The following is a 12,536-nucleotide window of genomic DNA, read 5'->3' as shown; positions in this document are numbered from 1 at the left end:
TTATTTCTTAATTTTAAGGGCAAAATAGACATTTTATATTTAATGTTAACAGTCACTTAACACCTTTAGAAGTGAGGGGGGCAATAATAATTTCACAAAGAAGGGGGTTTGATTAGTAATAAAACCAAAGTATAAGGGGGTAACAATAATTATCCCTTAATAATTTAATTATTTTCTCTACACAATATGTGTGGCGAAAAAGCATTGGTGCTTCCCCAATCTGAACTTTTATTATTCGGCCCCCACTATTGAATCCTGGTTCCGCCCCCGAAGACATGTTAAATTCTTTTTGTCAAGGGAACTTGTCAGTTGCAGAATATATGGAACAATTTTACTTTCTTTCTTCTCGTACAAGAATTCGAGGGAGAGAGATCTAAATCTTGTCATGTTTCAGATTGGGTTTATGGCCTAAAATCAATAGGGCCATTGGCGTTGTGGATGTAGAGAATGTGTATGATTGTTTTGAAAAAACCTTACGTACAGAAGAATTATTGGCACCCAACAACAAAACGTTTGGATATCAAGCCAGGGAGGTGAAAGAAATCTGATATTTGGTTTTGAATGCTCAAGACTTCATATTAAATTTGAGTATTGTATTTATAATATAATCATGAATAGGAAGTTGAGATATACAGGAAAACAAACTTAAATAGAATACTCTTAGGGCCTGTTTGGTTAAGTAACCAAGTGAAATATAATTTAAATAAGTGAAATATAATTTAAATTTTAAACTAAAGAGTTTGTCTCTCACTCAAACTCGCAAACTATGGGAGGTAGCCACAATAGTTTGGAGCGTAGTCAGAGAAAAGTTGTTGTTTCGACTGCGGCGGCTGGATTTTGTTTCCCTCACGAGACGAAATCTGAAAACCTATCTGAATTTGATCTTTCAGTTCCAATGATAGAAAGCTTGATCTGCACATCGGAAACGAAGAAACCCGGAGATTGGTTATCTGTTTCCGCCTCTTCTTCTAATGGAACCCTCTCTCAGAGGAGGATCGAGTTTCATCCAGCACGGAAGGCTTTCACTGGTTTTAGTAATGGTGAAGGAGATTTCCATATCGAGACTTTGAATCCCAGCTCGGATTCTCAGAGATCCGCCGCTCAAAAGGCTGTTGCCTTGGTTTCGACGGGGAAGAAATCAGAGGCCGGTGATTTTTTTGAAAATGGATTGGACCCAGAGCTTATTTCTGGCACGACGCTTCGAAGAATCGGTGCTGGGTTGGCAAATCTAGGGAATACATGTTACTTGAATTCAGTAGTGCAATGCCTGACATATACAGAGCCCTTTGTCGCATATTTACAGATTGAAAACCATCAATCTTCATGCCGCACTGCTGGATTTTGTGCAATGTGTGCCATCGAGGATCATGTAAGCCGTGCTCTACAATCGAGTGGGCGAATATTAGCCCCAAAGCATCTGGTGATGAACTTGCGGTGCATATCTAGGAATTTTCGTATTGCCAGACAGGAGGATGCGCATGAATACATGGTTAACTTGCTAGAATCAATGCATAAGTGCTGCTTGCCTTCTGGAGTACCAAGTGAATCCCCTAGTGCTTATGAGAAAAGCTTGGTCCACAAGATCTTTGGTGGTTGTCTCAGGAGTCAGGTGAAATGCATGCAATGTTCTTCCTGCTCAAATACATTCGATCCATTTTTGGACTTAAGTCTTGAAATAGTTAAAGCAGGTTCATTGCTTAAGGCACTTCAGCATTTCACAGCCATGGAGCAATTAGCTGGAGGGGAAAGGCAGTACCAGTGTCAATACTGCAAGCAAAAAGTTAGAGCTTACAAACAACTTACGGTTCATAAGGCCCCTTATGTCCTCACCATCCATCTGAAACGTTTTGGTACACACATTCCTGGTTCACACGTTACTGGACAAAAGATTGACAAGAAAGTTGAATTCGAACCTACATTGGACTTGAAACACTTTGTTAGTGGTGCCTATGAAGGGGAACTGAAATATACTCTTTATGGAGTTCTGGTTCATTTCGGTGAGACTACTCACTCAGGCCACTATTACTGCTTTGTTCGCACATCAAGTGGAATGTGGTATTCTCTTGATGACAATGAGGTTATTCAGGTAAGTGAGAAGAAAGTCTTGGGGCAGAAGGCCTACATTTTGTTCTATGTTCATGATAGGAGAAGCCTTGTACCAAAGAAACTAGTTGATGGTTTTCACAGGGAAAACCTTGTATCAAATCTAATTGAAAACAAAGAATGGTCTAATTCTGCCTTCAGTATGAAGGACACTTTTCAAAATGTGTTGGTTGAGAAAAGATCATGTGGTATGGACTATTCTGGTACTGCTGCTCAAAGAGATGCATCAGGTGGTAGTGCAGCAAATGGACCTCCTGTAAAAGAATCTTCTGTTAAACCTAATGGCCAGATTGTGCCCGGTCTTGTTGTATCAAAAGACCATGAGATGCTTTTACAAAAGAAGAATTCGTCGAAAAATCCTGTGAAGGGGCTACCTGTTTCACACCCTACCAATGGGCATCTTGAGCCCAAAATCATGTTACAATCTGTTCAGTCCTCAGTAAAAGGTAATAGTGATATTGCTGCTCATTCAAATGATGCCACCGTTACACCTGCTGATGAAAAGATTAATGGAACTGAAAGTGAGGACTCCAGGAAAGAATTTAGTGTATCAGTTGCTACACTATCTGATCATAATTTTGCTGAAACTTGTACCAAGAAACCCATCACTGAGACCTTTGCAGACAAGATTGATGTTATGAATGATAAAGAAGTGAACAAAGCTCCAGTTGCAGTGGGTCATGAGAAGAAGTTCGGAAAAGTAAATGCTATTGGAGTTATCTCCCCTGTGGTGGACCCTAGTGATGCAAATTGTCTGAAGACGGGAAAGAGTGGTCCTAATTCAACTGAACTTGGTTCCGTGGAGAAATCTGGGCAATCAAACAAAATGAATGGACATGTCCAGAAGGAAGATCTTGATCACCATCACCGCTGGAAGGTGATCAAGAAAATGAAGAATCTGCAGAAGTCTCGTGTTGCTAGGATGTTTCTTGGCTCAAACCTACTCTTCAGGACATCTATGACCCACTGGAAGAAAAAGAAACATAAAAGAAGTAAACACCTCAATGTAGTGCTTAGGGGTATCACTCAAGAAGACTTGCTTGATGGAAATTGTACCTCAGGACATCCTGAGCCATCTACATTGGAGAAGACTGTTATGCTGTCCCTTGATTCAGCTTGTGAACGAAAGAAGAAGTCGAGGTCTGGCAAAAACAAATCAAATCAAGTACTGCGACTGAGAAGAATTCCGGAGTTGCCATTGGGAATTTCTGTACTAGCAATATAGATGGAAATCACAGAGAAAGAATTGATCAGAACAGTGCTGAGCTTGCAACCAATGAATCACCACGAAAGAGTGTGAGCCTTATCTCATCAGCAAGTAGTGTAGGAACTAGAGAACCCAATGGTTCGGAAGATAAGAAGAAAGCTTTGGTTCGGAGCGAATTGAGAAGTATGCTTATGAGAAGTGTCGAGGAGACCATTGCACATTGGGATGGGATAGAATTGCCTACATCACAGGTTCTGGGGTCAAGCAGCAGGCCGAGTACCAATATTGGTTATATAGCAGATGACTGGGATGAAGAATATGATCGTGGGAAGAGAAAAAAGGTTAAGAGTGAAAAGAGAAGCTTCACCGGACCTAACCCTTTCCAGGAAGTTGCTAGTATGAAGACACAACTAAAGAACATGAAGATGGACCACACAAGCTCTGATACCGTGAAAAAATTCTGATATTTGGTTTTGAATGCTCAAAACTTCACATTAGCTTGAGTATTGTATTTATAGTGTAATCAATTACATGAATAAGAAGTTGATATATATAGGGAAACAAACTTAAACAGAATACCAACTCTTAAGTAACCAAGTGAAATATAATTCAAATTTTAAACTAAAGAGTTTGTCTCTCACTCAAACTCTGGTTTATCAGGAGGTTAGATGAAATTTTCCAGCACCAAAACCTAATACAACAACCCCTCCTCAACCCACATTTCCTACCCGACAAGATAAGGGCAAGGCTCCTATGACTAGTGGCGGCCAAGCACAATGTTTTCATTGTCAAGAGGTTGGACATTATGCTAAATATTGCCCACACCGTCAAAAGATTAATGTTGTTGCTGAGATTGAAAAGTCAGCAGAGGAAGAAGAATCTGATCTATTCCCATACCTGCTCAATGATGGCGACTATGACGGAGCTACATATGATGAGGATGATGCTAATAGGGGTGATGCTTATGGCATTCATATAGTAAGCTGCATCTTGGTGGCTAAAACCAAAGGAGAGGACTGGCGGCGCAATTGTATCTTTTACAGCCGCATGAAGTCTGGAAATAATACCGCTTTGGTGATAGTTAACATTGGGAGCTGCGTCAACGTTACTTCAGACATCTTTGCAAAGAAAGAAAACTTGAAGGTGGAGAAGTACCTTCAACCATATCGGGTTTCCTTACTGAATGGGAATACTTTGAAGGAAAATCAACGGTGTTTCGTAACACTGAAACTCCATTGATATGAGGAAGAGGTATGGTGTGATGTAATCCCAATGCATCTTTTGATGTTCTATTTGGTCGACCATGGATGTATGATAATGATGTTATGGTCGGGGGGGGGGGGAACCAGTGTGTATTCAAGTTTAAAGGACTTCACACTGTCCTTCACCCAGTCAATGTCCTAGTTGAAATGCGTCAGTGCAAGTTCTTGAGGACCAACCAAAAGGGGACCAATGAAGCACAACAGTTGTTGTCTATACCACAAAAGAAGTTGTTGGTTGTTCCTCACAAAGAGTTTATTCACACTAGCCATGATACAAGGTTGGTATTGGCTCTTGTTACAAGGGAAGTCATGCCTCCACCTGAGGTGACATTCCTTCCACCCATCAAAGAGTTACTTTTTGATTTTTCTGATGTGGTTCCTGATGAGTTTCCTAATGAGCTACCTCCTGTGCGCGATATTCAACATGCCATTGATTTGGTACCGGGTTCGATGTTACCAAACCTACCGGTTTATCGCCTTAGCCCAATAGAGCATAACGAACTCAAAAGACAGGTGAATGAGTTGCTACATAAAGTTTCAGTCAAGAGAGCTTAAGTCCATGTGTGGTGCCAGCATTACTCACTCCAAAGAAGGATGGCTTATGGCGCATGTGTGTGGACAATAGAGCAATCAACAAGATTACAGTCAAGTATAGGTTTCCTACACCGCGACTTGATGACATGTTAGAAATGCTATTTGGGGCTAAGATCTTTTCTAAATCGGATCTTAGAAGTGGCTATCATGAAATTCGTATTCCGTCCGGAGACGAGTGGAGGATTGCCTTCAAAACCAAGGATGGATTATTCGAATGGAAAATTATGCCTTTTGGTTTGACGAATGCACCTGATACATTCATGAGGATGATGACACAGGTACTCCATCCTTTTATTGGTTGATTTTTGGTCGTATACTTTGATGATATATTGATCTACAACAAGCATCCAGATGATCACATCGATCATCTATAGCAAGTCTTGAGAGTGCTTCGCCATGAGAAGCTATACATCAATTTCAAGAAATGCTCCTTTATGCTACCAAAGGTTGTGTTCCTTGGTTTTATTGTCTCATCATAGGGGGTTGAAATCTGATCTAGAGAAGATAATAAGTATAAAGATATAAAGTATAACAAATTGGGCTACACCAAAAACAAATCACCAAGGTTTGTAGTTTTCATGGACTTGCATCGTTTACAAGAGATTCATTCGGAACTTTAGTGCAATCATGACACCTATTACCAAGTGTTTGAAGCAATGCGAAGGTGAGTTCAAGTGGACAACAGTAGCAACCAAAGCCTTTCATCTTATAAAGCAAAAGATGACAGAGGCTCCAATACTTTGTTTGCCAGGTTTTGACCGTATATTTGAGGTAGCAACTGATGCCTCACATATTGGTCTAGGAGGTGTATTGATGCAAGGAGGGCACCCTATCACTTTCTATAGCGAGAAATTCAATGATGCCAAACGACGCTATTCGACATATGATCTAGAGCTCTATGCTGTTGTCCAGGTGTTATGCCATTGGAGACATTATTTTATCGGCAAAGAGTTCATTCTTTATACCGATCATGAGACCCTCAAGTATTTACATGCATAGAAGTCGATTAGCAATAGGCACGCTAAATGGGTTGCTTATCTACAAGAGTTTGTGTTCGCAATGAAGTACAAAGCAGGAAAGGAGAATACAGTGGCTGATGCATTGAGCCGAAAAGTACTTACTCTTAGCACATTCTCAACATATGCAGTTAGCATTAATCAGATACGTGATGAGTATGCATCTGACGAAGATTTCAACATGCCATACAAGGAGTTACAATAAGGCAAGCAACATCATAAATACTCACTTCACGATGAGTATTTGTTTTTGGGAACTCGGTTATGCATTCCAAATTCCTCCCTACGACATAACATCATATGGGAGTTGCATGGCGGAGGTTTGGATGGTCACTTCGGCAGGGATAAGACTATCATACAAGTTACTGATCGATATTATTGGTCTCATATTGCAAAGGATGTTGATAATGTAATCAAGAGATGCAGAATCCGTCAACTAGCCAAGGGAACCAAGCAAAATACAAGTCTGTACTCACCATTACTAGTTCTTCATGCAGCTTGGATTGGTATTAGTATGGATGTTATACTTGGGCTACTCTTAACAAAAGAGCGATACGACTCCATCATGGTTGTGGTTGACCGATTCTCAAAGATGGCTCACTTTATACCATGTCGCAAGACCTTTTATGTATCTCATATTGCAAAGATATTCTTTAAGGAGGTTGTACAACTACATGGGCTACCAAGTAGCATTGTCTTAGATCGTGACGTCAAGTTCATGAGCTACTTTTGGAAGACATTGTGGCTGAAAACTAACACAAAGTTATAGTTTTCAACTGCATTTCATCCACAAACTGACAAGCAAACAAAGGTGGTGAATCAAAGCTTGGGAAACTTACTGAGGTGCTTGGTTTGTGACTATGAGAAGACATGGCCGTCCATACTCGACATAGCTGAGTTTGCTTACAACAGCTCAGTTAATCGTACGACACGTTATACTCCTTTTAAGATTCTACTTGGAGTTCAACCTCGACGGCCTATAGACCTCATTCCACTACCACCACAAGCATGCATGAGTATTGAGGCTGACGAATTTCTATTGCATATCATAGAGGTACATGTTGACGTTCACCGAAGAATAGCTCTAAACAATGATGTTTGTAAGGCTACTGCAGATCGTCATTGATGATATGTAAAGTTTCAACCGGTAGACATGGCAATGGTTCGTGTCAACCCAGAAAGTTTCCAACATGGGGTCAACAACAAACTCCATCCAAAGAAGATGGGTTGGACAAGGTGCTGAAACGCATTGGACCAAATGCTTATGTACTCGAGCTACTAGAAGAAATGAACATAAGCAATGTCTTCAATGTGGCTGACTTACATCTTTATGTAGGTCACCACTTTGATGATGGAGACACTAAACAAATGTTGAGGCTGCCCCAACTCAAGCCACCAATCACCATAGTTGTCACGGTGATGAGGCGATGCGAGGCGGTTTTAGCTAGTTGAGGCGATGAGTCGACAAGGTGCCCTCCGAGGCGCTTTTGAGGCGGTTGAGGCATTTTAAGTGAAATGTTTACTTTTTAGTGTACATCTCATACACTAATTCATTATAAACCTATCATATCTTATATAATAATAATAATAAAAAAAAAAAAAAACTAATATTAGCCATATAACCTTCCTTAAGTCATCCAACATACTACAAACCACACATAGTAGGTCCTAAATAAATTCCAAGTATCATACTATCACTAACAAGAATCAAGATATGATAAAATGCAACTAAATAGTAAACACATAGATGCATGAGCAAAACAAATAGACACTAGACAACATACCTTCATTAAATGTCACCAACGCTATCACCACCTACAACTCCACGGCTCCACCTCCACCAGCACTTACAACTCCACCTCTTCTACATTGTTGAGCTGTAGCCAAATATTCTCGCAAGTAAAAGAAGAAAATGAAACAAAGCATATAGCCAAATATCTAAATTGAAAGTTTTAAATATTTAAGCAAACAATCCCACTTATATCTAAAATCTAAAGTCCAAATCCCAAATATAACAACACATCCATATCCAAAATTCCCGATAAAAATCCACAATCCATATCCAAAATTCCCAATAGGAAAGTATAAGTCAGTTAGTTATAATCATCATCAAGCAAATTGGTAGCAAGTGGAAGATCTTCTCAAAGTTGTTGTTGCTCCAAAGAGGTAGATCTCAAACCAAAATCATCTACAATGTTCTCATCATCATGCAAATCTTCCACTTCTTCCATTTCTCCATCAGACTGAGAGTCATGTTCCTCAACCACCCTCTCCGAAGAATTGCGACGTGAGTAACATATATTAACTCCAGCAGATGTTGATTCACTTGGTTGACATCTCCTCAGTCTGTTCTGGCCCTCAAGTGATGTAGATGCCCTTATAGCTCTATCAATAGTGCTCCAAGTAAGATCACCCTCAGGATGGACTAAATCATCAACCTGATAACCATCCACTCACTGCTCCAGTCAAGCTCATCAAGGAGTAGTGGATCATAATTTCTACTTTATAATTGCCTTTCATTGAACCTTTCTTGAAGATGGCAATTGTGCTGAATAAAAACTAGATCATTCAACCTCTCATGTTCCAGCCTATTCCTCTTCTTGGTGTGAATCTGAATTCATAAGCAATTGAAAAGAATCCCAAGTCATTCTTCTAAATTTAAATTTAAAAGTGTTTTAAATACTTGAATCACTTAATACTTACAAACTCAAATGTGATCCAATTCCGTTCACAACCAAAGGAAGAACAACAAAGGCCTAGTATCCTCTGTGCAATCCTTGTAAGCTCAAAAGAATTTCCTCCATGGGTATCCCACCATGTAACTATAGTATACAAACAAATTAGATTAACATAAAAGCTAGAGTTATAAACCAAATAAGTATAACTAAAAATAAAAACATACAAGTAAAAACTTACAAGGACTCATAGTTGTACACTATCTGATAGCCATAGCTGTGGAGAAAGAACCTCTACCTTGCTTGTATTCACTTGCCCAAGACAATATCTTATCTTGTAGATGTGCATTAGGCACTAGTCTTCCAACAACTTCATTGAAAGAAGGTTGGAGAGAACTAATCAACTCACAATCATCTACAATATTTAAGTTGTAGAACTTCCCAGGATTCAAAAATAAGGCTGCACCATATAGAGGTCTCTCCATCTGACACTCCCATCGCCTATCAATTATTTGTATGACTTTCTTCCAGAGTTGTTCTTTGCCTCCAAAATTTTCCTTTATTCTTCTCTTAGCCTCTTGTATGGCTACAAACACTTCAGGCAATGTGGGTCTTTCATCAACATCCACAATCCTCAATACAATCACAAGAGGTTGTGATGCTCTAATACAATCCTCCACACCATGCCAAAATGCTGTAAAAAAAGTTGTTTAAGCTACTTTCTTCCCTGCTTCTGTCTTGGACAAATTGGATTTTGTCCACTCCTAAAAAATGAATAAGTGCCTTAAGTCATCCTTATGTTTCAATAAGCTTTGCAATGTCAAGAATGAAGTGGTAAACCTAGTCACTGCAACCCTCACAAGATCCCTGTCATTAGTCTTTTGTCTCAAGGCCTCCAGCAATCTTGTGTGCCTATAAATGAAAGCGGTTATTCTCTTTCCCTGAATTATCACCTTCTTATATTGTTTCAAATTCCCAATGTCCTCTAGCATCAAATCAAGATAGTGGGTTGCACAGGGAGTCCAATATAACGTAGTCCTCTTCTCCATTAATAATGCCCCAGTTGCTTTGTAATTCATGGCATTATCAGTCACCACTTGAATTATATGCTCTTCCCCAATTTCTTCAGCTTTGTTATCCAATAACTGAAAGAGCATTTTTGCATTTTGCACATGGCTACATGCATCCACAGAACCAATGAAGAATGTTCCCTTTGGACAATTGACAAGAAAATTGATGAGGTGCCTACCTTTTTTGTCAGGCCACCCATCAGACATGAGTGTGCATCCATACATCTTCCAATACCTTTCATAATTTTTCCTCATCTCCATCGTTCTTTCTTTTGCACTCTTCAATAAAGGCACCTTGACTTCATGGTAAGTTGGGGGCTTATACCCAGAACCATATTGTGCAATAAACTTCGACCATCACCTCAAAGCTTTTAGCTTTAACTGCATTGAATGGAATGCCACACTGATACATCCAATTAGTGATGTGGTTATCCACTCGCTTATTTTCTTCAGCGGATCTCATTCTATTCAAGATTGTTGTTTTTGAGTAGCACCCTTAGCCCTCCTTTCTTCAACAACTTCTTCAGGAGTGCATCTAACATGCATATCCATGGGACCCCTTACTGGTGCCTTATTGAAGCCACTTTTCAGTCTCTTTGATGTAGTCCCAGAGCTTGGTATCTTGGAGCACACCTCAACCTCAGACCCTACACTAGGTAATGTACCTCCTTCATTAGAGGTAGGAATAAGGTGTTCTTCTCTAATTACTTGTTGAATGTCATCATACTCCTCATTATCCAAATTAGTAACAATTGCCCTCTTTTTATTTTTCACCAACACTGCATTTATCTCTTAGGCAATTTTTGCAATGGTCTTAATGCACTTCATAGCATCCCCATATCCACCCACTAGATGTTGCTTCAATCTTCTAATTCCTCCTTTAAAGTTTTTGTTGCACAAAGTGCACCTGACTGTATTCCTATCAGCAACATCCGGCTAATACCCATATTTCCACCCTGGGTCATTTGACTTGGCCTTTTTCTTCGGGTCTTTCAAGGGATCATAACTACCTTCACCCCCACTAGGAATAAGCTGACTAGCAGCAACCGCTGGATTATCAGTTGAGGGCCTTGAGGTCATTGTAAATAACTAGTAAATATCTACAATAAAAAAACATGAAACATACACATATAATCAGCCAAAATTAAAAACAATAATAAAATTGATAATGATACCATATAATTTTAATTTTGCACCATACCACACCACAATAAAAATCCTATGCATTCATCTAATCATCTCACCTCATGATAAATTGATAATCAAGCTTCTATTATGAAAAATCAGAAAAAATTATAGAAAAAATACACTGAAGCTAATAAACAACACTAATCAGTAGGCTAGAAGCTATTAAGCTAATATTAGCTGGTCTTGGTTATACTAACAAGTTATAAGTCCCCAATAAGAGAACAATCTAAGGGAGAGAAGAGATTCCAGAACTAGTCAAATAGAACTTGGTCAAAGGAATAGATGAGCAAACAATTATGGTTGAATGCCATTTTATGATAATACAATTACTGCTGAAACCTCACCTAGATCCAATGGCTGGACTTGAAGTCATGGAAGGTACCTCGTGACAATAGGAATATAGGATAGGTCAAGATCTGTCAAACTAGGAATCAATATGACTACCAAGTTGGTGAACTAGCAATCTCCATAAAAGCTTGATCCTTAATACTGAATTTAGATGAAAAAGGCCAATATATGAAAGATGTTGAATGACCTTTAAACAATAGTAGTCAAATACTACTTGGTAGGATGCAATAACCAGATAGCAGGTTTAGAGTATGACATCAGAACAGTACATGAATACCAACCACGTGAAAGACACAAAGAAGTAGCTATGTCATAGGAACCACAACAAAAACTTTAATTGCAATTTGCAAGTCACAGAGAAATAAATAATCAGTTAATAATCTCCAAACAGAAATTAAACAACGAGTAACAACTTATAACATTGTTAAAACACATGAAAGAAAAAGCATGCCGGCGACATATTGTCGCCTAAGATGGTGAACAGAATCATCGGAGGCTGTTGCAACTTGGTAGCTGCAAGCTTGCAACCGCTAAAGGGATTTGTAATTGCCAGACTTTTTAGGAGGAAAAAAAAGAGCAAAAGAAAGAAGAAGAAAGTGAGTGACAAGTACTGAAGTATAGTGCTGCCGCTGCAAGCCTGCAACTATGGTGGCTTTTGTATGAGGAAAAAAAAAAGCAGAGGTAAGAGAGTAGCAGGTGTCGATAGCAGAAGTAGAAAAAAGTTGAAGTTACTGTCGCCAGCGTCGCTAGTTGTCATCAGTGATGTTTCTGGCTGTTGCCAATGTCATCGTTGATCGATTGGAAGTCTGGAAGAGAGTAGCAGAGGGAGACATAGAGAGGAAGAGAGATTAGTGCTCAAAATTGGGGATTTCACTGGACTGTGTCGAGTGAAATTCTCGGTTTTTCCCTCTCTCTTTTTTTATTTTTTTTATTAATGATTTATTTTACAAATGATCCCATGTATCCCATGTAACACTTATATAAGCATTCAACCATTAGATGATTCCCAATTGGAATCTAATTTCCAATTCATTTTGGCCTTTGATTTGGAATTAAAAAAATGCTGGTTTTTA

At 39.2% G+C, this 12,536-nt stretch overlaps 1 protein-coding gene and 1 pseudogene across 1 annotated transcript; one reads left to right on the top strand and one right to left on the bottom strand.

Annotated features, from left to right (window-relative positions):
• The first annotated feature begins 803 nt into the window (after positions 1-803).
• LOC149026486 (ubiquitin carboxyl-terminal hydrolase 23 pseudogene) lies at positions 804-3,862 on the top strand (annotated as a pseudogene).
• Positions 3,863-8,323: 4,461 nt separating this feature from the next.
• LOC149026485 (uncharacterized) lies at positions 8,324-10,188 on the bottom strand. The gene is made up of 4 exons (XM_089143653.1): positions 9,698-10,188; positions 9,156-9,520; positions 8,886-9,004; positions 8,324-8,620 (listed from the first exon to the last, which is right to left on the bottom strand). The coding sequence occupies exons 1-4, from the start codon at positions 10,186-10,188 to the stop codon at positions 8,324-8,326; spliced, it is 1,272 nt and encodes a 423-aa protein (XP_088999779.1).
• Positions 10,189-12,536: the final 2,348 nt, after the last annotated feature.

The sequence above is a fragment of the Hakea prostrata genome, chromosome 2 (assembly GCF_041222555.1).
Source record: "Hakea prostrata isolate BN-2017 chromosome 2, UWA_Hpros_2, whole genome shotgun sequence".
NCBI classification, from domain to species: Eukaryota; Viridiplantae; Streptophyta; class Magnoliopsida; order Proteales; family Proteaceae; genus Hakea; species Hakea prostrata.
Note: the sequence above shows the minus strand (reverse complement) of the source record. Positions and strands in the feature narration are given on the sequence as shown.